Source organism: Microtus oregoni, unplaced genomic scaffold (genome assembly GCF_018167655.1).
Source record: "Microtus oregoni isolate MIOR12 unplaced genomic scaffold, Mior012 000034F_ref0000314, whole genome shotgun sequence".
Lineage (NCBI taxonomy): Eukaryota > Metazoa > Chordata > Mammalia > Rodentia > Cricetidae > Microtus > Microtus oregoni.
Window position 1 is genome coordinate 11,948,576 of NW_024543093.1, and position 25,452 is coordinate 11,974,027.

General features: G+C 46.6%; 1 protein-coding gene across 2 annotated transcripts in view; it reads left to right on the forward strand.

The window, feature by feature from the left end:
* Positions 1–25,452, forward strand: part of Pxdn (peroxidasin) — a 75,132-nt gene that overhangs the window by 23,690 nt on the left and 25,990 nt on the right. Inside the window, exons 2-9 of one of the 2 annotated variants that reach the window (XM_041630391.1) lie at positions 10,729–10,800; positions 11,786–11,857; positions 15,827–15,898; positions 18,907–18,978; positions 19,296–19,367; positions 21,390–21,559; positions 21,822–21,939; positions 24,889–25,058. In XM_041630391.1, coding sequence (XP_041486325.1) covers positions 10,729–10,800; positions 11,786–11,857; positions 15,827–15,898; positions 18,907–18,978; positions 19,296–19,367; positions 21,390–21,559; positions 21,822–21,939; positions 24,889–25,058 — 818 coding nt within the window. The remainder of the gene's footprint in view (positions 1–10,728; positions 10,801–11,785; positions 11,858–15,826; positions 15,899–18,906; positions 18,979–19,295; positions 19,368–21,389; positions 21,560–21,821; positions 21,940–24,888; positions 25,059–25,452) is intronic. The other variant, XM_041630392.1, reaches the window with a different exon arrangement.

Sequence of the window (25,452 nt, forward strand, 5' to 3'; positions counted from 1 at the left end):
CTGGGGCAGGATTCTGATGAGGGTTCCTGGGTCATTTCCACCGCAGGCTTTTTGGACTCCTCAGCAGTTCTAGGAATTGTCTCAGGCACTTGGGCAAGGGGACTGGTTATTCTTAAGCACCGAAGGCTTCATGTTCCTTCTATCGAGTAATCTTCTTGGGCATGCACTGGCAGATGGCTGATTTGGGCACACGGACACAATTCTCTTCCCTGGGAATTTTGACAAGGGTACAAAGCCTTTGGCTTCTCTGTTGTGGCTGACACAGTCTTCCATTGCCATACCAGGTATCCTGGTCTGATGCAGAGGTACCCTGCCATGGGCGTGGGGCTCACTCGTGTTCCACCGTGGAAGGCTGGCATCCCTGTCAGTAGACAGTCTGGAAAGAGCTGGGTGTGTGATATGCTGTCTAAACAGAAGGCAGAAAAGCCCACTATTACAGTAGAATTGCATTTTGGTTGCTTGCATTTGGCAACTTAACTTTTGCAAGACTTGGCTAATGCAGGTGGGGTTGCTTAAAAGTGAATCTGTACAAAAAATTTCAACCCTAAAGAATGAAGTTCTGTCCTTTGCAGGAAAACGGATACAACTGGAGTTGGTCGTTGAGTGAATTAAGTCGGCCCCAGAGAAACTGTGGCATGGTTTTCTCAGTTGTGGGCCCTAGACTTTATAGATGCATCTAATAATATGTATAGGTGACGGGAAGATGGATGTGAACTGTTCAGGTTGACAGAAGGAACTGATGGGACAAGGAGAGGGGAAAGGGAGCGTGTACAGGAACGTAGCAGGAATATGTTCAAACTCCGTTGTTCACATTTGTATAAATGCCTTACGTAACTCTGTAATAAATAACGAAATAGACACATTTGTCTCATTTACATGCAGTTTTACTTTTGTCTTTAATAAATGGGAAAAGTGCATGTATGTCAAATAATTTTTAAAATAAGTTTCCCTATGGTTTACTATCAGAAAAATAAAAAAGGATACTTTAATTCAATTTTACTGTTCAATGGATCAGAAATGTTAGGAGAGACTTGAGAGTGCCTGAGGGGCTGTGGCTTGCATAATTCCCTTTAACATATTTGCTGGAGGACTCACTGGGACCTGATGGAAGGCTGGGGCGGTAGCCTCGCTGGAATCAGGGGCTTCTGAAAACCTGGGGTTGAGGGCTTGACCCTGCAAACCCCTGCCTGGGTACAGATGGTGCTGGGGCTAATTGCTTTTTAAAAGTGAGTAGTTCATAGTTTAAAGTTATTTTCTAAAGAGCTCAAAGTGGGAAATGTGATTTAAAAAAGGTTGGTTGTTAAAAATCATCACTGGGACTCAAATCCTGAAACAAATAGACAAGCAGGGTTTGAGCCACAAGCCACTTCCATGCTTGTCCAAATTTTAAGCCTTTAAAAGCTTTGCTGAGTTTTCTGTTTTGTTTTTAAGAATATAAATTTATTCTATTGTTGGTTTATTATGTACTATATGTGTACATGTGTATATATCTGTGTGTCACTGTATGGTAAGGGGGGATATAAGTCAGGTTGTCTCTCTTACCAGCTGAGTCCCCTTACTAGCCTGGTTTTGTGTTTTTAAGAAGCTCATTCATGAAGGGACAGCATAGAGCTCCTCTCTTAGAGCTGAGCCTGTGGCTTTAAATTCCTAGCATGCCTGAACGTATCAGCAGGGCCTCTTCACAGTGCTTGCTCACGTGGAAGCTTTGTTAGGCTTGTGGGGAGTTTGCTAACTCAGGTTCACTCTGCTCCATCAGCCCAGGACCCCAGGAGTATATGCAAAGTCACAGTGGGATCCATCCAGACAGACCCTAAGAGGACTTTCCTTTTTTTTTCTGTTTGAGATAGAGTTTTACCATGTAGCTGGCCTGGAACTTGCTACATAAGACCAACATGGCTGCTGTCTTAGTTAGAGATTCTATTGCTGTGAAGAGACACCATGACCAGGACAACTCTTATAAGGAAAACATTTAATTGTGGTGGCTTTCTTACAGTTTCAGAGGGTGCATCCATGATCGCCATGGCAGGGAGCATGGCAGCATGCAGGTAGACATGGTGCTGGCAACATCTTGATCAGAAGGCAATAGGAAGTGGACTCAGTGTCACAGTAAGGGAAGCTTGAGCAAAAGAGACCTCAAAGCCGGTCTCCACAATGGCACACTTCCTCCAACAAAGCTATACCTCCTAATATACCCTTTGGGGACCATTTTCTTTCAAACCACCACAGCTGCGAGTTTGCAGAGGTTAGCCTGCCTCTGCCTCGATGGTGCAGGGACGAAATTCATGCACCACTACCTAACATAGCTTTTGTCATAGCCTTCAAGACTGGATCCAACTTTCCTGAGCTAATGTGGTTCCAAGGAGCTCACAGGATGCATAGTGAGAAATGGTTCTGGGTTGAGAGGACATCATGCGTCTGGCCCTGGAACCAGGGGTTTTATCTCATTGCTGGATGGAGGAGACCTATGTACAGCATGGAAAGGGCTAAGGCTGGGTGTGGAGCCTGAGAAAAGAGGGAGGTAAGGCGGGGGGGGGGGGGTTGTGGTTTGCCTTTGTAGCAACAGTCATGGCAATTATCGAATGGGTTGATTGCACCAGTGATACTGACATCAGCAGGCCGGGGAGTGAGGTCAGACTAGGGGATGGTGGATGGAGTTGGAAGGGGTGAAACAGATGTGAAGTCTAGTTACACCTTCTAGTACCTGGCCATGGGAAGGCCAGGGCTTCTGAAATGCCCCTCTGAGATTCCCAAGCTGAGCTAATAGGAAAGGGTACACCTTGGGGGTGGGAGGGTTGGGGGGACTGTCAATCACAATGCCCAGCATTCTTCTCCTTAAATCATTTGAAAAGATTTTATTCTAAATATCCTATCTCAAAGAGCTTGTAACGTTTGCGTAGAAGAAGGGACGTGCTTAAGCAAGCTTGAATTGGATGGTACAGTTCCCAGCAAAATGCATGGTTTCAACTCACACTCCTGAAGCCAGGCAGTTCGGCTTTCTGGCAGAGGCCATTCATCTTCCTGCCCTTGATACCGGTTTTCCTTGCTGTGCTTCGCTGATGGGGGCCCTGCAGGCAGAGTACCTGCCACCTCTACTGTGTTCTCCCTGTGCGAGACCTCCACAGGTCATTGACGATAAATAAATCATTCCCATCAGAAAACGCCCCGTATCCCCCTCAAACACAAGTTAGTGAGCTCAGAAAGGACACTGACAGCTATGTGTTCAAAACTGCTAGGAGCTGTCTAGGAGACCCAAATTTGATTTACAAAGTTGTCCCTAGACCTTTCCATGTGTACACGCTGATACACACGCTCGCGCGCGCGCAGACACACACACACACACACACACACACACACACACACACGCACAGTTCCATAATGGAAAGGTTGGGAATGGCCATTAAGCTTCAGGGCAGGTGGGCAGGTGGGCAGGGGGTGGTAGCAAGGCTTCCAAGAGCTGCTGGGTCAGCCTGCAGAGCTCCAGGCCACCTCCTCCGCCTTCATTCATGCAGATCAGGACCATGCTTTCCCTCAGACTCTGGACTCTCCTGAACTGCATTTTTTTTTAAGCACACATCAGCCCTGCCCTGCCTCTCCCTCTCCCGTCCCCTCCCCTCCCCTCCCCTCTTCTCTGTTCCCACAAGTGTCATTCCAACCCTGGGCAAACACTTGGTTAATTTACACCCCAGGAATTCCCTATCAGCTGCAGTGGGTCAGTGGTTTTTGTAGAAAACGATGTTTTGATTCCTTCAAGCTCCTTTCACTACCAGCACCTCAAGCTGTGCACCTCCATCCTCAGCAGGGATCAGTGGTTCCCAGTAGCTGAGAAAAGAAAGGGGTGCTCCACAGTTCTCTTAGCACATAGCTCTTATGTGCTTTCCTCCACATCAGCATCCTTCATCCCTATGGTTATTCCTCCTCCCATCAGTAGACTGAAGTAACCTTCTTCCCAGGCCTCTGCTTTCTGTACACTCTGGCTCCTGCTGTCCTGCAGTGATCTACTTGTAAATACTGTTTTGTAAATACTGCTCTTATCTGTGAGCAGTGTGGTGTATGGGACAAAGGGATTCAGTTGCAGTCATTCAAAAAGTGAGTGTGTTGTGTAAGGCTGAGCCAAAAGACATCCTAACATGCAAAATGAACTGATTTCTGTTCCTATGGGGAATGATGCTGTCTTTAACTATCAAAGTACCAGGTTTTAGCCTTTTTTCTTTTCTTTTTCACTAATAAGTATACACTCATAAGCATAGGGTAGAAATTCTTTTAGTGCAGCCAAATATTGCTGAAAGACACAAAATCTAGCTTTAGGATTCTTTTTCACCTCTCCTTCAGCCGCCGTTAAGTAATCGTTCAGCATTTCACTGTGAGGTGATAGTGTGTGGGGGGCTGATACAAGTCTACTCAGGGTTCTGCTAGGAGAGAGGGCTTGAACCTGTCCTGCCATGATTCTGACTTTAAAAACTAGAACACATTTAAAATACTTGATGTACAAAGGAGAGGAGCCGTCACTCCTTCAGGTGAGTGCACGTGAGTCTACATTCCTGGGAGGAGTGTTTATCAACTTAACATTCACCAGTCTGGAGCACGCTCCAGTTCAAGTTCTGTGCCTGGAGAGCAAAGATGCAAGGTTAACTGCCCTGGTACTCGGTGATTTTTGATGCTGCGATACCAGAGATCTCAGACATCTTTTGTAATCTGTAAATGAACTTTTGAAAACCCCAGAGGGTAAAGAAGAAGTAGCAATAAAAATCTCAGCAAGTATGCATGCATTCAGCTCAGCTCGGAGAAGCCTTATCCGTGGGGTGTTTGCAGGTTCTTGCTAGTAGACATAAGCACCAAGTACTAAATAACAAAACCGCCAGTGAGATGCAGGCTGTGTGGCCATCATACCTGAGAAGTAACTGTGTGTGGTTTGACACACTGACAGCCTTCTTCATCTGTGAGCAAAAGAGTAGTTTTGGCTCTCAGACCGAACAGAAGACACTATTTTTAATTTGTTGACCAAATCATTCTTAATATTTAAATTTCAAAGTAAATGAAAACACATGGCACTTTTAATGGGAAAAAATCCAGTATTATTGTAGAAATAGTGTTATGGAGGACTGCAGTAAGTAAATTTTGTATGCAATCCTTAAGTGCTACTTCTTTGTTTATAGTTAATTCCTTCTGCTTAAGGTAAGCACCACGGAGTGGAATGTGCCTCTTCAGGTATTGTGGAGGGGGATTCTAAGGCAAATTTCCCAGAGAAAGATTTAAACTTGGATTTTGGACTCTGAAAATGGCTTAGTGGGTAAGGGTAGTTGCTGTGTAAGCTTGAGGACCTGAGCTTAGATCCTTGGCACCTGCGCTGGTGTGGCCGTGTACTTCCCTGTCACCCCAGCCTCCACACATGCGCACTTGCATATACATGTGTGCACACACTCACATACAACCTCAAATCCCAACACAACAACAATAACAACAACAACAAACCAAGAGAAAAATCTTGCACCTTGTTTTTATTATTCTGTGTTTCTTTGCTGAGTTATGACTCTTAAACATTTGTATTAACATTGATTGATTTTGCTTAGGCACGTGTGCACTTGTCTATGTGTGCTTGAATGCCCTAATATGCTTATGGGAGGCCGAGGTTAACTTGTGGGTTGGTTCTCCCTTTCTACCACGTGGGGCTGGGGAAACATGGGTTGGTGATAAGCATGGCAGCAAGCTCCTTTCCATGCCGAATCACCTCACTAGACTCATGAGTTACAGCTTTCATATATAATATAAACCTGAGCTAGATTATTTCTTCCCAAACATTTGATTTTGCTTTTCTGGTAGGTTTTGCATTTCTATTAAGATTTTGGAATGATGGAAGAAATAAGCAAACATTAAAAGTGAGACAAACCGTGAAACTCCTTGCTAGCCCTTTCAACAGAACATGACACTCTTTCCCTGTGTTCGGATGCTGAGCTGGAGTGGGAAATGTTGTGTTTCATTTTTTTGCCCTTACTGAAGACGCTCTGCACCTGAGAGGGCTGTGCTGGGTCAGAATGGCAGTGCTGTAACCTGGGGGAGAGGAGAAAAGGTGCTGTCGGGACAGGAGGGTCTAGAAGGGTCTGGAAATGAACTGCCAGAACCTTCCCCAGCATGAGTCTGTGCTCACAGCTAAGTCTGATTCCCGCCCAGTGCGTTTCTTCTGCTGTGTACAAAAAATGGCAGACTCTAGGCGGTTTTGAGTTTCAGAGCTCTTACTTGCCCTGGAGGGAGTTTCCTCTGGCCTGACTTTTATACCCCTTACCCCCCCCCCCCAAGCTACTTCCCCCTAGCCTTTAATTCCTTAGCCTAATCTCCCAAGGCCACTTCTCCAGAAGGAAACCTTGGTTACCACTCTAGTCAAATAGGGACTGTGAGGCAAGCCTTGATCTTGCTCCCCAGTCACCATCTGGGGAGCCTTTGGGTATTCGCCTATGCATTCTGGGGATACTCAAGTGTCAAACCTGCCGAACAGAAAGATTGACACCCTGGCTGTGCTGTCACTGGGCGAATCTCTGAGCTCTGTGGGGGACAGGTGATACTCAGGATGAGTGTTCTTGAGGCTTACGGTCTGAAAAGGATGCTCACTTGGGGTCTGTGTCCTTCACGACATGTCCTTGGTCTCACCTCTATTGGTATTTATGACCCGGTGTCCAGGGTTTAGAAAACAAAACAAACTGGTGCTCTTCACCATGGAGAGCTGCTCTAGGGAGTTTTTTGGGGTTGGGGACCTGGTGGCAACGGAACAAACGTATTTACTCTCTCAGAGGTTCACACTCAGGTGTTTTTAAGTAATTATTCTGTTTATGACCTTTCCAGAACCTTCTAGAATCCACCTCCACTCTTACTTCATGCCAACTCCATGGAGGAAGTTTGAGACATTCATTATTTGCTGGGGAAGTGTTTTTTCCGAACCATGAGGGTGGGCGCCAGATGGCCTAGTCGTTAGCAAGTGGGTGGGGCGCCGTGACTCCCTGACCACTGGTGCACTTTCCCCGCTCCTGGCCCAGTGAAGGAGAGAGAGAGCTCAGAGCCAAGAAGAGACTTTGAAGTGCTTTTTAGTTTGTAAAGTTTAGAGCAGTGGTCTTTTTTTCCCCGGTTAGAGTTTTTCATGGGACTATTATGATTTTAAAAATAAGAACTACAGGGCCAACCGAATTGTCCTAAGTCTATGATGAAGAGGGCAGAGGACCACATGCTCCAGTTCTTTAGGGTCTGTTTCCTAAGACATGTGCAGATGTCAAAGTGTTGGTCTATTCACTCTGTAACAGCTCAGTAGTGATAAATAGACTAGGGGCTGGAAAAGAGGTGTGCACACACCAGTCAGTATACATGTATAAATACCATTTGTGTATTGTACACATACACACATGTACAAATTCATATGTGTGCTGTGACTTCCCTAGCAGACCAAAGGGTACTGTTTTTGAGCCTCATCTTGCTTCCCCTGGAGAGTTTGCTAAGACACACACTTCTGCTCTGTCCCAAAGTTCCTGTTTTATCCTCTCAGATGTGAACCAGAATTCCCATCTTAAAGTTACCAAATGTCGGCTCAGCTGCGGCTGCTGCTGACTGAGGGCCCTGCAGGAACCTTGTAAAGGGACAGCCTTCCCTGTGACTCCCTAAAAAAGCGTTCATTCAGGAGAAATGAAGCCCTGTCGTGCGCCTGCAGGGCCTTGAACTTGCTACTCATCCTTGAATGGGCATTTGGTTCCTCTTGTGATATCCCAAGGCCACAGCACATCCCTGAATTGAAGCATAGAACTCTGCCATTTGTCCTTCTCTTTCCCCTGCAAGATGAGAGTGTCTGAAGCTGTTCCAGTGTCTTTGCGAGGTGTGGACATGTAGACTGGATTGTCATCCTTCCCCCCCTCCCCTTAACCATGCCCATTTCAGCTCTTTTCCTGTGCTGCGGTCGTCACACAAAAAAGCATACATGTGTATAAGGATAAACATCTGTCTTTCCAGTCGGGTAGCCTCCAGCATTCAGCTAGGCTTTCATGGTCCCGCATTGCAATATTAAGTATGTTGCAAGGTATGCGGAGTGAGCTTTTCATCTCAGCTACTTTTTCCCAGTTCTGAAGTTTCGCTTTGGTTCATTGAGGTTTCAGTTGGTTATTTAAGAGCCCCCCCACCCACGCTACCTTTGGTTTCAGAGGGGACACTCTACCCTCTTAGCCTCAGCCTGAGATGGGCAGTCCTTGGCTGCTTAGGTACAACTTGTGAAATTGCCTTCTGAAATTGTCCCAGCTCTATCTAGCAGAAATGCATGGTGACTAAGGTGCAGTCACATTAAAATGCAAGAAACAACTCAGCAGGCATTTGTCCCCCTCAGCTTGTCAAGCCCTCAGATTCCAGTCTGTGCTCACTGGTGTGAAGTTGCACCACAGCCCTCTAAGCCCTGACTATGGGCTGAGTGCTCATAGTCAGCGCTCTGTCCCTAGGACCAGAGGGTTGGTGGCCCCAACTCTAGACTGGGGGCGGTGCCTTTCAACCTTTTGGCCCTCTTTAGCTGCTGTTTAGCTTCCAAGAGATTCATGTGCATTGTCCTTTGGGATGGAATTTGATGAGCTCACGGTAGTGTGACTGGTTCCCACGCTGAGCGTGTTTTCTGTCTCTAAGTTTTGATGTTTGGTACACCCCGGAATATATCACGTGTCTGACACTTGGGTCTGGTCAGAGCCTCTGCCCCATGTCTGAGATCACCCTAAAGCCTGGCTAACCAGATTTCACGTCTTAGCAACAGTTGATCCGTTTGGCTTCAACCCTTCCACAGATCTTTCACCTGTGGCCCACCCCCTCTCTTGACTCTCTCCATGTCCTGCTGGATGTACTGTGAGATAAAATCTCACTTAAATAAAAACATCTATGTCAATACCAAGGACTGGTGAGGGCAAGAGCAGGACTCACGGTAAAATCCTAGAGGAGAACGTGAGTAAGAGGGCATGGTTTGGAGACTGGAATGAAGCTAGGTTACTCTGGGAGCAGAAAGGCAAGCGACCTTGACTTACCTTTCACCTGGAGAACTTGACCATAGCAAGAAGGACCAACCACATCCCTTTGCTGGCTCCTCAGCCAAACAGTTCACTTTGGTGACCCAGGTGCATTTTGTGAAGCCTCCTTTTGAACTATGAAGTGGAAGTGGAACTGGCATCTGTTGAATCTGCTCAAAATAATTAGATCCTTAAGAGACAGTGAACATTTCAGGTCGGAGGATAGCCTAGGAGAAATGACTTCTCATTACTCTGACTGTGAGTCATCCCGTGATTCCTGTTCTGTCCCAGGTCTCACAGCGTGACTTAGCCAGGTGTGCACAGCTGTAAGTGGTAACTGAAATGCTCATCAGGGAACCCCCTCCCTTACCTCATGACCTCTTCCTTTCCAGTAGACTTGTGACCTTCACTAGCTGTCCCCCATCCTTGTATATCTGTCTTCCTGTTTTCCTTCTTATAAGGACACCAGTTATGTCGGAATAGGACCTATGTTTAAACTTGATCTTCTATGGAAGACTGCATCTTTATACACGGCCATACCCCTGGCACCGGGGTTAGAATTTACATGCATGAATTCTGGGAAAACACAGTTTAACCTACAACAAAATCTCTATTGAAATGACCTGTTAAAGATGTGGGCCTCTGTTTATTACTCAATGACATTCACATGTGTAAATTTAGGTGGTTTTTTTTTGCAGTTATTTGTGTGTGTGTGTGTGTGTGTGTGTGTGTGTGTGTGTATACCACTATGCATTTGTGAAAGTTAGAGGTAACTTATGGGAGTCATTTTCCCCCCTCCACCATGTGTTTCCCAGCAGACTTTGGTTTTCAGGGTAGGTGGCACGTGCCTTTCCCCTTGTGTTACCTCACTAGCCTATAAATTGATTATTCAGCTCAAGCTAGTGATGAGCTTTTTGAGAGGGGTGTCTACACATTGTCACTGCCTAGCTGCCCGAAGGCCTTTGATCTGGCTGTCCTGTCTATGGGCTTGCACCGTGGTGTGTGAGTGCTCCAAATCTTTCAATACTTGTTCTGAGCTCAGCTCCATCGGATTTAGAGCCCTTGTTTTGCTTGATCAGTCCGAAGTCAGTTCTTTTATGCTCTCCAGTCCCCGTATGCTGCTGCCTATGTATGCGCCCCTCCTTAGAGAAAAAGAGGACCCCTTTTAATACTTCAATATAAGCCGAATTCTGCTTATCTACCTGTTTGGGAACACTAACCTGCAGTTTGTGTGCAGGCTGGCTCTTTCCCAATTTCCCCTGTTGAGATGACTTAGCACTTGAGATAGCCAATTAAATCATGGAGATAACACTGCCCCTCAGGTGTTTCAGCGCCTGCTCTTGCTGGCAAATGCTGAAGGTTTCTGTGCTCACAGCAGGCTTGACACCTTGGATCTACATAGATCTACCTGTGTGTTGTCCCGAGGCTTTCTGGAAGTAGAATGTTCAGTGGGCTTGGCCAAGGCATTCATTCCTGTCATTTTTTGTTTGTTTGTTTTAATCTACCCACACTTACCAGTTAAACAGATTTCTTGTGTGTAATGTTGTTCCTTCACTCGGAAAGAAAAATATTCTGACAATGAGAGAATTTACCCAGAGATGGTGGCCTATGTGATTTTTAAAACATCTTTTTATCTTGAAGTAATTTGTTTAAGGAGAGAAGCTGTGCATTAATTAATTAAAATTAATTAATTGATTAAAATACATTTCCTATCTCTTCGCAGGGATCTTCGGTTCAACAGAATCAGAGAGATCCAACCTGGGGCATTCAAGAGGCTGAAGAGCTTGAACACACTGTAAGTGAGAAGATCTAGTTGGTAGCTAGAGAGAGAAAAAAGAAAGATGGTTGTACTATGTACCTGTAGGCAAATGTCAGTGCTATGGCCGTCCTCTGATCGCCACAGCTGGAGGGGATGAATGGTAGAAGCCAGGATAGTAGAGACCTAGCTGTGTTTTGCATGTAGACCAGCACACCTAGACTTCCTGTAGGACTCACTCCTACTTCACACCTCCCTCAGGTGCCTAGGTTTTCTCAGTGGGACTTACTCCTACTTCACACCGGCCTCAGCTGCCTGGATTGGCCACATTGGGACTCACTCAACTTCTTCACACCTCCCTTGGCTGCCTGAGTTGGCCTCAGTGGGACTCACTCCCATTTCTTCAGACCTTTCTCTGCTGCCTGGGTTGACCTCAGTGGAACGCACTCCCAATTCACACCTCCCTTGGCTGCCTGTGTTGACCTCACAGGCAGGTGCTTGCATTCATCTCTCCCCTATGTGACTGAGGAGGACAGTCATCTCCTGAGCTCAGCCTGGCCATAGACAAGGCTTTGGAGCCACTGAGTTACACCACAGACCTTTGATCCTAGTGGTGTGGAAATAAGGAACCAAGTCCTGAAGGGCAGAGTGAGAGGGCGGTGGCTCTGCACAGCTCCTCATCCTGTGGAAGAATGGCAAGCATCCTATTCAGTGTGGTAAACTGGCCCTTAGTCCTATCGGATCAGAGACACGGAAAGGTGGTTTTGGAAAGATGCATCCTCCTGTGTTTAGCAGAGGGAAAGAGTTTACCTCTTTAATGTATATGACCATGGCAGAGAGAGGTAATCTGGTAACCATAGTAACTCAAGCTGTTTCCTGAGCTGGGATTTAATGACCACTGGCAGCAAGGTCCATATTTCATCATTTTCTGACCCTTTCAAGGCTACAGAAATCGTTTTCCCTAGTATAATTTGGAAACATTTTTGATTGTTTTACAAACATCTCTTGGCATTTTCTTCCACAGGCTTCTCAACAATAACCAGATCAAGAGGATTCCCAGTGGTGCCTTTGAGGACCTGGAGAACTTAAAATACCTGTAAGTTGTGGGGCGGCTTTCAGCCCTCCAAACGTGCTGTCTGTCTTTAGGGTATTTAAAGTAGAAGCAAGGCTTGTCCTGTGTGGGTTACTGTAAAGACACCATCCCACATGGTTTCAGTTTTAGGTGAGTGAGATTCTACAGCGTGTTGTCGTCTGTATAAGTGATAGGCGAGGTGGGCTGAGTGACGCGCACATATGTACTGCCTTTGGCAGCTGTGGGCTGGGCGCTGTGACTTTCCAGGGTGGGCGGGGCAGTGCACACACACAGCCCCCTAGGGTATATGCACAGAGAAACGTATGCTGTAGCTAATGAGGTCTCAGCTGCTTTTCCAGCTGTAGGTGGGATCTGACTGTGAAGTGCTAATTTCTCTGGAGTGTCACTAATTTCCGGTAATGTTTTCATCTTCCTGAATTTTGCCTCTTTTGATTTTTATCTAGTGAAGTGTTATTTATTTGAATATTTGCTTTTATGGTTCGGATCATCTCTTACTTGTTGAAGTCAGCTCTGAAGTTTAGAAAATTGTTACTCTTTAAAAACATGTTTAATGGTCAGGAGTGTTGTTTATGAGTCTGACACTTGAGGACCCCCCTCAAAGTTTAAGGTTAGCCTGGGGTCACAGAGGAATATCCTGTCTTGTACCAGCTTAGTACCCTGCCTCAGTGCTTAGTGTGAATGGGAAGGGGTGAGGCAAACATGGTGTCCTCTGGTTGTGCCCAGAATAAGAATGATTCTTTTAGAACCTTAGCTAACTTCCCAAAGTAAGCCATTTTGTCAGTTATTTTTGTCAGGGAAATCCACACCATAATGCATGGAAACACCTTGGTTTTGAGCTGATTTTATTTTTTACAAACCGAGTAGTTTTTTTTTTTCAGTGTTGATGTGTACTGGAAATCGGTTTTGACCTGAGATGCCAGTGGACCTCCCTACAGCTCTGTTTACTGGAATACATTTTCCTCGGTGCCAGTGTTGTTTGCAAACCCTGCCCCCAGCTCCTCTGGCATAGACACTCTCGGGGCTAATGCTTGCAGCCAGGATGGCAGGCTTCTGCTCCCAACCTTTGCTGTTGACCTCCTTGCTGTTGCCGTGCAAGTTCTACCAGGGAGGATTGATTTCCTGGAAAGTGGAGTCAGCTGATGCCAGCATCGCTGTGCATATACCTGCATTTTTAACCTTTTTATGTTTCACTTTTTTCCTTCTGAGAATACACTCAGTCTCAAGTTTGGGGTACTGTCTTCCACAACGTCTTTTAAACCATACGTGCTGGCCTTACCTTTGGCTGCTTCCCTTCCAAACAGCCATACTCTTACTTCTCTCCCTCCCCTAGCTTAGAGTGGGGTCAGGACAGTAGGTCTCCATAGAGACAGTTACACCAGGTCACACAGGGAGACAGGCTGCCAAAACTGGAGCCCAATGCCTCCCGCAGTGTGCTTAGTGTAGGTCCCTGCTGGCTTCGTCCTCCAGCTCCCTGGGAGATCACATTGGGAGAGCGCTTTGAACATCACTATAATGATAGTATTTTTACATGTTTAAGAATATGCCTAGGGGCTGAAGAGATGGCTCAGCAGTTGAGAACACTGGCTGTTCATCTAGAGGACTTGGGTTCCAGTCCCAGAACCCACAGGGCAGCTCACAAATGTCTGTAACTCCAGTTCGAGGGATTCTGACACCCTCACACAAGGCGTACATGCAGGCAAAACACCAACACACATTAAATAAATAAATAAATATTTTTAAAAAGGAAAAAGATTATGTCTAAAGTTTATTATTTCAGCCTTGTGGATTTTGGTTAATTTTCTTTTTTTAACTTTGCATAGTTTTTATTTTCTGGACCGCCATTACTTCTATTCAGGCACTGGCCACCTGCTTCATTTCTTTATTTCCCAGTGATGAGATGGGTGCTTGAGATAGTGCATGGTACAAGGATCAAACGTAAAATAAGAAATTACAATGAATTATTAGAATATCAACTTTTTTTTATTCTTAAGGAAATGCATTGTGCTCCGGTGTCTTTGTTTTTAAATGTCTTGTTTTGTGGTACTGGGCATGGAATCCAGAGATTTGCCCCTCCACCTTTTAGCTGTACCCCCAGTACCACAAGTGTCTTTATAAACACACACATTCATATAAATTAGTTGGACTGAATTATTTACACACCCCTCACAATGACTGTCTCCCTGCATTAGAAGAAGGCCACATTCTTTTGTGTTTTGCTTTAAGAAGTGGACACAGGAGGCTGTGGTAACTCAGGCCTAAGAAGTGGACATGTACCAGGAAGTTCCTAAAACCCTTGTGCATAGTTACTTAGCTCAGCGATTCTGTCCATTTAAGAAACTGGAGTGCAGAAAGGTTGAGTTTTTTCTATAGGTGCATGGTTTCAAAGAGCCTGGAGGACCAGTTCCTGACAGGGTTTTGTTGTTGGGTCCTGGATGCTAAAGTTTATGGTTCTTTGGGGGGCCACTTTAGTGATTCTCACGGAAGGAAGGGGTGAGACCCTTTGAGAAGGTCCAGTCCCATGAAGTGGGATCCTGGACATGTCGTACACCAAGCATTAAGACAAAGAATGTTGTCTGTTTTTAATTTTATTTCCCGTTTTCCTCACATATCTTTTTGTTTGTTGCTATTCATATTTTTCAGTTTTAATTTTCTATGTTTATTAATGTTAGCTCACAAAGGACTGAGTTTTATTATGGCGTCTTCATACACAGGTGTCATGACGCTTTCTCATTGGTTCCTAGACTCCATTGCCCTCAGTGTGCCTTCTCTCCCACTGGCTTTCCCCTTCCATCAACCCCAACTTCTGCTCCGTCCTTACCGAAATTCATTACCCCCTCTGCTTCCCACTTCCCTTAATGTCCCATTCTCTGTTTCCATGATATCCTTTTTAATTTCATCATACAACACACACACACACACCCTTAATGTATGTTCATGGAAACTAGATGAACACAGTAGTTCATCTAATAGTTCAAGCCATCAGCTTGAAGTGTTAGTTTCTCCTAGCAGGAAGTTTGCCTTTGACTTGACCTCTGCCTGAGTCACAAATGATGACAAACCATTTATAATAAAGGACGTGGCAGATCCACCAATCCCGGAGGCCAGGGGAATCATCTCTAAGTCATAGTGCCCTCTATAGCCACCCGGATCGCTACCAAGGTGTGGGTGCTGAGGGACAGTGCAGGCCTGGCTTGTCCACATGTTGAGATGTCACACCGAGGTAGCTCCATCACACATGCTGGGTGGCTCCTTCTGGAACTGTGGCACATCACAGTGGCAATCCTTGCCTATGCTGAGTCAGGTTGGGATTTCTCTGCAGAGGATCAGGGGTTTGTATTTGGTCACCCTTCATGCAGAACGAAGGCGAAGGAACCTATTGAAGGATCATTGTATCCTGCTCCCATGGACTGTTGAAGGACCCTGACTTAGGAACGTCACGCAGTGCTCCTGTTAGCATGAAATATAATTATTTCTTTTAATTTCAACCAACTAGAAATGTAAAGTCCCTTCTTAGATTATAGGCCAATCCAAACAGACTCTGTAGCACACATGACTCTTGGGAAGGAGTCATCTGCTGTAGAAGTAATGGGCTCTGGGTGGGAGAGGCATTCAAGACACCCTGTTTTCCCAGAGCTGTGCTGGTGTTTCTTTTTCGTTGAAAGTGCTGGCTGTGATCTTACAGTCAATGCCTTGTATATGTGGAGAGAAATCATTTTATCTTCCCAGGCTTGGAAGCAGATATCAGGACCTCAGTAGACACATAGGAGAATCTGTGGACCCCCTTGCTCTTGATCCTTGAAGTTAAGAGAAGTTGACTATTGAGAGTGGCCTGGTACCCGCAGTGTAATGTCTTGTTTGTGCCCTCCTGCAGTCATTGATTTTAAACTGTTCTCCTTGTTTCCGCTCAGTTCTTCCCCCCTGGAGGTGAGCGCTCATGTGTATGCTAATACTCCTCCATGTTTCTTGTTTCAGCTATTTGTACAAGAATGAGATCCAGTCAATTGACAGGCAAGCATTTAAGGGACTTGCCTCTCTAGAGCAACTGTAAGTGTCCCCTCCCTGCCATCTGCCTTCCTGCCTCCCTTAGGGACAGATGACTGATTGCATGATGCATGTCTGTACTTCCCGGGGTGCAGGGAGGATGTGCATGACGAGGAGAAGCAGCAGTGGGCGTTTTTCACCCACCTTGCAACCCTGCGCCCACCCGAGAGCAGACATTACTGTGTTTCATCACTGCACCAGAGCCTGGCCCTGGGTTTACCATTTGCAGTAACAGGAACATAACTTTCCTGTCCAACAGTAAGAAATTTGGTGTTCACGTGGTGGTGGAAACACAGACATGCAAACAAGCCCAAGCTAGATTCTGTTGTGGTAGGAGTGTCCAGCAGGGGACAGGATCTGTGTTCAGAGCCATGTGCGGTTTTGGCCATGGGGTGCCATTCTTTTGAAGACCACATGCCTTACCCCCTTGTAGGTGCTGAGTGTGCCAAAGTGCCCTCTCTTTCCTTAGCCACATATGAACTTGCACTTTGTTATAAAATAAGTCATTGTGCTTTTTGTTTTGTTTTGTTTTTATCTGCATGAAGTGCCAGTAAAGTTGCGAAGGATTTTCTGGTTTATGTGTCTGGCTAGCGACCTTCCACTCAGTAAGCTGAGGCAATCCTTGTGGGATTTTAGGCTATCTTGCCTTTACAATTTCATGGATGGAAAACAGCTGTTAGATGTACTGAATGAGTAGCCTTGCACTCTAGTCCTGTGCCTGTTCCCGTGTTTTCCTGGAGGACCGGCGCAGCTGGATCAGGGCAGCAGCAGGCAGGGCTGTGCGCTGCAGCAGCCTGCGTGATACACCTCTATCCACATAGGTCATTATGTGGCTTAGTCATTAGGCAGGTCTGGGAGCCTAGGGAGGGGCACACGCGTGTTCAGAAGAGATTATTTGTAAGGCCTTGCATAAATTTCTTCAGACAGATGAAATAAGGAATCCAGGTTTATTGCAAAAACTCCTGGAAATCTGGAGACTTGCTGCTGTGGGCGTTTACAAAGGGGCACATTCTGTTTTCTCAAAGTCATCCTGGTACTTAGCTGGCAGCGAGTCCAGTGACAGAGCCCAGCCAGGGGGAATAAAGAGCAAGCGGCTTTGAGTGACTTCTGTGAAGTAGCCAGTGAGGCTTTCTGGTGACAGGGAGCAGCACTCTGAGTCAGCAGGGGTTTTAGAAAACCCCATACTAGGGGAGGCAGGTTGCTGCTGCTGGGGTTCGGCTTTCTTTCTGAGAACTGAGTACCATAGTGGACTTGGGGACAAAGGACCCCTTGCAGGCATGGCCAGAGGAGCAGGTCAGTATGTCAAAAAGGCTTCAGGCCTCAGGCTCTGTCTGAGGTCTGTGTGGAGTCTGCGACTGGGAAGAGAGTGCCTGCTGGCTCTATCTCAGACTCTCTTCCCTCGCCTGCAGAAGTTGCAGGTCCTAGCCACTCAGCAGGGACAGTGGGAACCGTGAGGCAGGGGAAGCCTGGGTCGAGAGCCCTGGTGCGGAGCATTTTCAGGTCGGTCCTCAGGGGACCCTCGTCATCCTTTCATTGCCACACACTGAGTCAGCAATGGTGCTCCGTTTCCACGAGGAGTCACTCCCTGTCCTCCATTTTCTCAGCCGTACAGTGAAGGGTGATGGTGCCCAGATTCTACCTGGAGCCCCAGCAGTCCAGAGGTTTACAAACTCTGAAAACCACTGTCCCTGGTGCTTCTTAGGGCAGGATGTCTGAGGCCCACCTGTCCACACTTCACGCAGGATAAAGGGTTTTGAACACAAACCATGCTACCTCGAATATCCCGCTTTTGTTCCCACTTCTTCTTCCAGCTTAGCTGAGGACTCACAGGTTCAACCAGAGACTCCCCAGCAGCTCCCCAGTGTTGGCAGTTCATGTGAGCCCCCGGGGCGTGGGGACTATAAGGAATTGGCCACAGCTTCCTAGCACACACCAGGCACACATGATGGGGACTGAGGATTTCTCTTTGGTCTTGCCTCCTTTGGTATTCTTGCATCAGATTCATTGCTGGAGCAATCACTGACCTCAATGTCCTTTCTCTTTCTTGTCTTGCAAACATATTGTCACATGGGAGTGAGGGGTACCCTCCTGCACTCGAGGAGGGTTAGGGGGCCATGGTGCTGTGTGCCCAAGGAAGGAGAGACAGACTGTAGACTGTGGCCCCCAGAGTTTAGGAGGCTCTGGGTTAGTTATGTCCGGGGAGTGGCCAGGGAAAGAAACTCATCTGGGAACCCAGAAGTCATGCTAATCTCGGAGCTAATAAAAATGAGTTCGGAGAACAAGGCTTTATGTGGAGTTGTGGTGAACTAGGCTGCGTGTTGGCTCCGCTGCTTGTTTCTGTCTCTGGCCCTTGTTTGAACGGAAGTATCTGTTACCATGGCTACCTGCGTGAAGGCTTTTCTCTAGGCCAATGAAGTCTTGGTAGGAAAGATGACCAATGTTTTATTGAGCGAAAAAGTCCCACCAACTTTCAAAATGAGCGAACTAGCTTTCTGGAGAATGAAATTGTAAATTGTTTGAACTAAGGAGACATCTTAAATAGAAAGGAGTATGGACTCTGGGTATTCTGTATGACCAAGGACCCGGGGGGGAGTTCACCACCTCATCTCATCTCCTGCCTGGGTGCCTGGTTCTATAACTACTGTGTTCTCAGTGTCATGTGGAAGCATTGACAGCTTAGAGTGCAGGAGTCCTGTGCACGCCCATGGATAGGGGTCCTGTTTGCTAGGCTGCTTTTGGTTCTTCCTTGTTACCTGTCACTGGGCCACTATCCCGACCACTTGGGTTCATGGAGACCCAGGGCTTGCTAAGTCCTGAGGTGTCACCTGTGGGTCAAGCGACTCTAAGACAGCCTGCCTGCTCTCACCTGTGTCTTCCTGTCTCCACACCTGTACAGAGCACGGGGCAGTACCTAGTGACATGTGGATGAGTGGAAAAAATGTCGGAGCCGTAATTCTGGGTTGCAAAGTTCGGTAGGTCGTTCACATTGTTCTGCTTTTTCAATCCCCTAGGTACCTGCACTTCAATCAGATAGAAACTCTGGACCCGGAATCCTTCCAGCACCTGCCGAAGCTGGAGAGATTGTGAGTTCAGCTTCTCTCTTTAATTTGTAGTCAGGGCCCAGCTCATGCTGCCAGAACGGTCAACGTTTGCTTGACACTCCTTGGTCTAAAATTAATCTTTTGGCTAATAATCGGAAGTAGGCGTCTGGGCCTGGTAATAAAATAGGAAAGAGATCCAGTTATTTTTTGACCTGAAGCACATAGCTATCAATTCACTCATATGAAGTAAACACAATCGATGAGACATGTGACCTCTTGGGCTCCTTTTGGCATGCTTAGGAAGTTTCGTGTGCTTGATTGTTTCTCATGTAGCTTTGTTCTATTTTCTCTTTCCACAGATTTTTACACAACAACCGTATTACACACTTGGTTCCTGGAACATTCAGCCACTTGGAGTCCATGAAAAGGCTGTAAGTGTGCTTTTGGGTGTCTGCTGCCTCTGTGTCTGTGGGATGCCCTCTCTCCTAGTTCATTCATCTGGACCGTTCTCTGGTCTGGCCAAAGAATCTCCAGCTTCAGAAAAGTCTTCAGAGACATCCAAATGTCGGGAAGGCGGGCCTGTTGAGTCGATGTGGGTGTGAAGAGGCGGGCAGATGACATTTAAATTCCCCCAATTAAGTTTTAATTGCAAGGTACATATTTTATTGGTGAGGATGATAGAGTGGAAGCATCTTCATGTTTAGGCCTCCAGTTCCTTTTCTTGAAATTCGTTTCCCTGAGTTAACAGACTGGTACCTACTCAGTTTTCTTTTAAGGCCTCCTGACATCAGCTTTGCATACTTACTATTATAATAGAATCAAGGTATTTTAGTGCTCGTGGAGTTTTTTTAACAATCTTGATTGTTGACCTGTGGTCTCTATAGAGCACTTGCCCAGTTAAGGTGTCACTGAACTGTGCAGTGTCTCTAATGGGCTCCAGTGCTCATGACTTCATCTCTGAGTAAGCTGTTGCGTTATCGTCCACGAGTCAAAACCTCTTTCTTCAGAAAAAAATTACCAGGCAAAGTGAATCCACATTCGGGGTAGGAAGATAGGATGAAAACCTCCTATCTCTGGTGGATAAGTAGAGAGGAAGACGTTGGCACATATATTTCAGGGGGGCCCAAGGCAAAGGATGGGGTGACCCGTGGACTAGCTTGCATATGGATTTCCCTGTGTACAGCTGCTCTTTTAGAGCAATACCAGCCCTTCTAGCCCAACACATTCCTTATCAGGCTGGCTCTGCATTGCTCAAACATGAACGTCCTAGATTTGGAGATCAAGGCTAAGCTTGTAAGAGTTGCCCTTTGCCCTCACTGAAAGGCTCACTTCCACGGAGCAGTCAAGATGGTATGTGACCTCCTTCTAGCTCACTCAGATGGCTGGGGTAGACTGGGCACATGTGCCATGCTGAATTGCCCATCCAGACTCCCCGCTGCCCCCTTGGTCCTGTTTGGATTGTAGGGTCTTGCTATTCAGAAGTGGATTGCAGACTGGGTACCCCAGTAAGCGACGGCTCTTGTCCAACCCAGTGCCCATTTCTTACCTGAGCTTGGGGTGATGCATCTTGTTTGCCATATTTCTGCCAGGGGATATTGATTTGTGGAGTGGTACCAGTTCTGGGTCCCTGTCTCCTCTGAGCTAATGTCCTGGACAAATGTGAAGTAAGCATTTGTCTTGACCTGGGGTACCAGGTTGTGGAGTGTGTACCTCATAGTGGTTTTATCCGGAATTCAATCCCCATAATTGGTCATGCTCCCCAGTTAGTTCCTGTCCCCATTTAAGTCACTCTTAGGGTGGGAACGGCTTGCCTTTTTACATCTGATAATATTCAGACCATGTGTCTCATGGCCTATCAGGGTGGAGCAATTTTCACAGTGAGGGATCCTGCTGGCTCCAGCTACGGAGGCAGAGCTTGTCCTCACAGTGCTGCTACCCTGGAGCTGCCTCAGCCACAAGATAGAACTCTGCTGTTTGATGCTCCCATAGATATAAACTACTTTGGAACATTGTTGTGACCTGTCTCTGACTCTCAGGAAAGTCTGCGACTTGTCTAACTCATGCTTGCCATGTTTTTTTGTTTGTTTGTTTTGCTTTTGCTGTGTTTGGATTGAACCTAGGGCCTCCAGCATGGCAGGCAAATGTTCTCCTACTGGTTTAAATCCACAGCCCATTCCTGGGTTTGAAGCTAACTGTTTGGTCATTGGTTGACTTTGCTTCTTCACTTCTTCTCAGGGCTTTAGACTCTCAGGCTTTTCTGTAGATACTTAACCATTACCACCCCTCTCAGCCCTTCAGATTCTTTCCTATGAAAACTAATTCTTTGCATGATCAACGCCCAGATGCTCATCATCTTTGGCATCCCTTGAGGCTCCAGATCCTGGCGGTTGATCTCCCCAGGATGGGTCAAAGTCTCCTTAACTCCTGGATATCTTCATGACTTCTTTCCCTAGGCGATTGGACTCAAATGCGCTTCACTGTGACTGTGAAATACTGTGGTTGGCAGATCTGCTGAAGACCTACGCCCAGTCTGGGAACGCGCAGGCAGCAGCCACCTGCGAGTATCCGAGACGCATCCAAGGACGCTCTGTGGCGACCATCACTCCAGAAGAGCTGAACTGTGGTGAGTGGGTCCTGGAATCCCTGCTGAAGGACCAGTATGACCCCAGGAGTCCAGTCTTACTTCAGATATTGCCGATGGACTGACTTGTCTTCTGTCATAGAAGGCTAAAATTTGGGGAAGACAGCGTATCATTTTTGCAGGGGTGTCTGTGTTGAGATGTGTATTTGGGCCTTGCAGTATCACCTGGTCGTGAGGATTCTGATTTGGGTTCCCATCTGTTTGAGCCTCATGTTTCTCCATGGTGTTCATTTCTTGCATGTAGAACGACCCCGGATCACGTCAGAGCCACAGGACGCAGATGTCACATCAGGGAACACAGTGTACTTTACCTGCAGGGCTGAGGGCAACCCCAAACCTGAGATCATCTGGCTTCGAAACAAGTGAGTTGTGTGTAGAGCAGAAATGTCCCTGAAGCCCTGGGGGTCATATCAGGAGGAGCCCATGTACTCCCATAGGGCTCCCCATCCTTGACAGACACCTTCCCCTTCTATGTAGGGAGATGGAAAGGAAGAAAAGATTCCATACCTTCCCTCTTCCACACAGCAGCTGACTGGAGCCTGAGTTACTGGGAAAAGGCCTTTCTCCCCACTGGGACTCATTCCTTGTAGGCCCCAGGTCTCTTTCCCCTGGTCTATCACTGACCTGGCAGCATTCTGGAACTTTCTTACCCCATCAAGTGGGAGCTAGGGAAATGCTGTATGTTTATTCATGCCTACCTGTTCTCTAGCTGTAGAAATAGGAGTGGCTGGGCTACGTCCCTGGCACCCGGCCACCCCCACAGCTAGCTTTACCCGAAATAATTACACGGAAACTGTATTCTTTTAAACACTGCTTGGCCCATTTCTATCTAGCCTCTTCTAGGCTAGCTCTCGCACCTGGACTAGCCCATTTCTAATAATCTGCTGTAGCCCACGAGCTGGCTTACCAGGAATGATCTTAACCTGCGTCTGTCTGGATTGGGAGAATCATGGCGACTCCCTGACTCAGCTTCTTTCTCCCAGCCTTCTGTTCTGTTTACTCCTCCCACCTATGTTTTAACCTATGAGGCCAAAGCAGTTTCTTTATTGTTTAACCAATGAAATCAACAGATTGATATATGACACTCCCACATAATCTAGCCGAGGCCTCTAGTGTTTCAAGATGTAGTAAGGTTTTGGACCTGAGCCGTGATGATGGACTTCCTGGGGTTAGAGGCAGCTGATGTCATTGGTCCATGTCTTCTTTGAGACCTGAGTGTGCAGGCTATGATGAATCTACACAGTCCTTCTTGGGCTTCTGGAGTCTTGTCCTGAGTAAATGAGCTTCTCTTCATTCTGCAAACATGGCTGTGACTGCCTCTCACCTTGTAGCAGTTGTTCATGAACGGCAGAAGAAGTTGTCTGCATGCTGGCACTTGGGCCCAGCTGTGGGAGCATCCCTCCAGCTGGATCTGAGAGCTGGGTGTTGGGTTCAGTGTGGGAGGGGAGCGGGCACAGAGAGTAAGGGAGAGGGGTTAGAGCAGGCACTAATGATTATGATATAGGCCAGACTCAGTCTAGAATATGGTCAAGATGCCTAGTGATAGGACTTGTCTGTGGTAACATAAAGCATCTTTAAACTTAAATTTTGAAGGTGGAATCCTTAGAGGGAAATTCTGAATACAAAAGCCTCATGTAATTGCCTCTTATATCCATTTGTGCCAAGAGTGAGAATTGCACTCATGGTCTGGTTTGCAGTGTGTTCATGCCAAACTCGCTGGCTGTGTCCAGCCTTTGGGAAGCAGATAGGCCTCCTTGAGAACATCACTAGCCGAGTTCAGGAACAGAAGGTTCAGACACTGGCTGTCAAGTTATCCTTGTTCCAGCAGAGACCCAAATTCCACAGCCAACAGGAACCTCTCTTAGGTAAAGTTCTGTTGACAGACAAAGCAAATAGGAGAGTGGACCCCTCAATGTTTGAGAGTTCAGGGGCACAGTGGACAGATGCAACAGAGTCGTGAGGACCACAAGATTGTGCTAGGTTTTGAGTTGGTCACATTGATCTTGGATCCAAGCTGTGCAGGGGGGAAATGTGAGAGGCGTTCATCCTTTAAAAACCTCCATGTCGTGGGTGGCTCTGGGGCTGATGGTAGTGAAAATCAGGGGCAACTCCAGGAGGGTTTCTAAAGTGTTAGAATGTTGACAGAGTTTTCTCTTCCAGGTTCCCACAGTCATTATGTCCCAAAGAAAATCACACAGAGGTCTACATTAGTTATAAACTATTGGCCCATTAGCTCAAGATTCTTATTAACTCTTAAAACTTACATTAGCCCATTATTCTTATCTGTGTTAGCCATATGACTCAGTACCTTTTTCAGTGGGGCAGGTCACATCTTGCTTCTTCTGTGTCTGGACAGGACTCCAGAGGTAGCTTCCCTCTTCCCAGAATTCTCCTGTTCTCATTGACCCGCCTCTACTTCCTGTCTGGTTGTCCCTCCTATATACTTCCTGCCTGGCTACTGGCCAATCAGCATTTATTTAAAATATAATTGACAGAATATAGACAATTGTGCCTCACCATTAGAAGATTGTGTTAGACCGGGGAGGAGCATCAGTATGGCTCAAGCCCTTCATACCTTTAGTTTGTAAATGGAAGACATGATGCTTAAGTTAAAAATACAAAACTAAACATGGCAAGACCTTAAGTCAGAGTCCCAAGGCCTGCCCTCTGGTGCCACCTCTGCTTGCTGCTCGCTGACTGAGGTTCCCTGGCATTCCTGCTGCTGACCCACAAGCACCCAGGAGTTGCTGCCTCCCAAGAGACCAAGTCAGAAGCATACCCAGATGAAGGAGCTAAGAGAGGAGCCCTGGAAGTGGTTTTGTTTGTTGGAGACAGAATTTCATGCATTTCAGGTTGGGTTTTAACTTGCTATGTAGTGGAGGAGGACCTTGAAGTTCTGATTCTTCTGCCTCTACCTCTCAATACTAAGATTATAGGTATGGGAGTAATACCTAGCTTCTTGCTTTTAATTATATAAAACTATGTTTTTACATTTAAAAAAATTACAAAAATAAGGGAAATATTTTATCTGCATTCTCCATTAGGTTAATGTTCTTCTTGTTTGGAATTAGGACCACATTCAAGCATTTAGATTGGGCATGTAATCATGAACACATACGTGTACTTTCCTAGACGTGACTGCTAAGTCACAGTTGCTGATGGGGACATACTTGGAAGGTTGTCACTCTTGTTCTCTGGGCCTGGCATATGTCACCTGCTTTCCAGAGCTTTAGAGCCCACTGTAGGACTGACCCCTGGGAGGGGTACAGTATCTGCTTGAGCAGTGAGCACACCGGTTTCTGTCTCCATAGTAATGAGCTGAGCATGAAGACAGATTCACGCTTAAACTTACTGGACGATGGCACGCTGATGATCCAGAACACACAAGAGGCAGATGAGGGCGTCTACCAGTGCATGGCAAAAAATGTGGCTGGCGAGGCAAAAACCCACGAAGTGACCCTCAGGTACTTGGGGTCTCCAGGTGAGTGAGTATGTCGCATGTGAGGGTCACCCTAACCACCCACTTCTGGCTCCTTTCTTTGCACTCCCACTCAGTGAAGTCTGCAATGGTAAAGTTCCCATCCCAAGTGACTCACAGGATTCCTGAAACGTAAGGTCATATAGGTCATTCTAACCTGCCTCCGACCCATGGCAGCCCCCTGCTGCAGGGGCATCCCCAGAAGCTCTGAGTTACTACCACAGGTAAGACATGGCCATGGAACCAGGAGAGGCTGCTGTGTGTCACTGCAGGTCCCTGCACAGCCACATTAAACACATGCTTTGGGGCACTGAGGCCTCTGTTTGCCAAGGGCTTTAATTATTCGAAGTAAACTTTAAAATACTGATTTTTATTTAGCATACTTATGCTGAAGGTG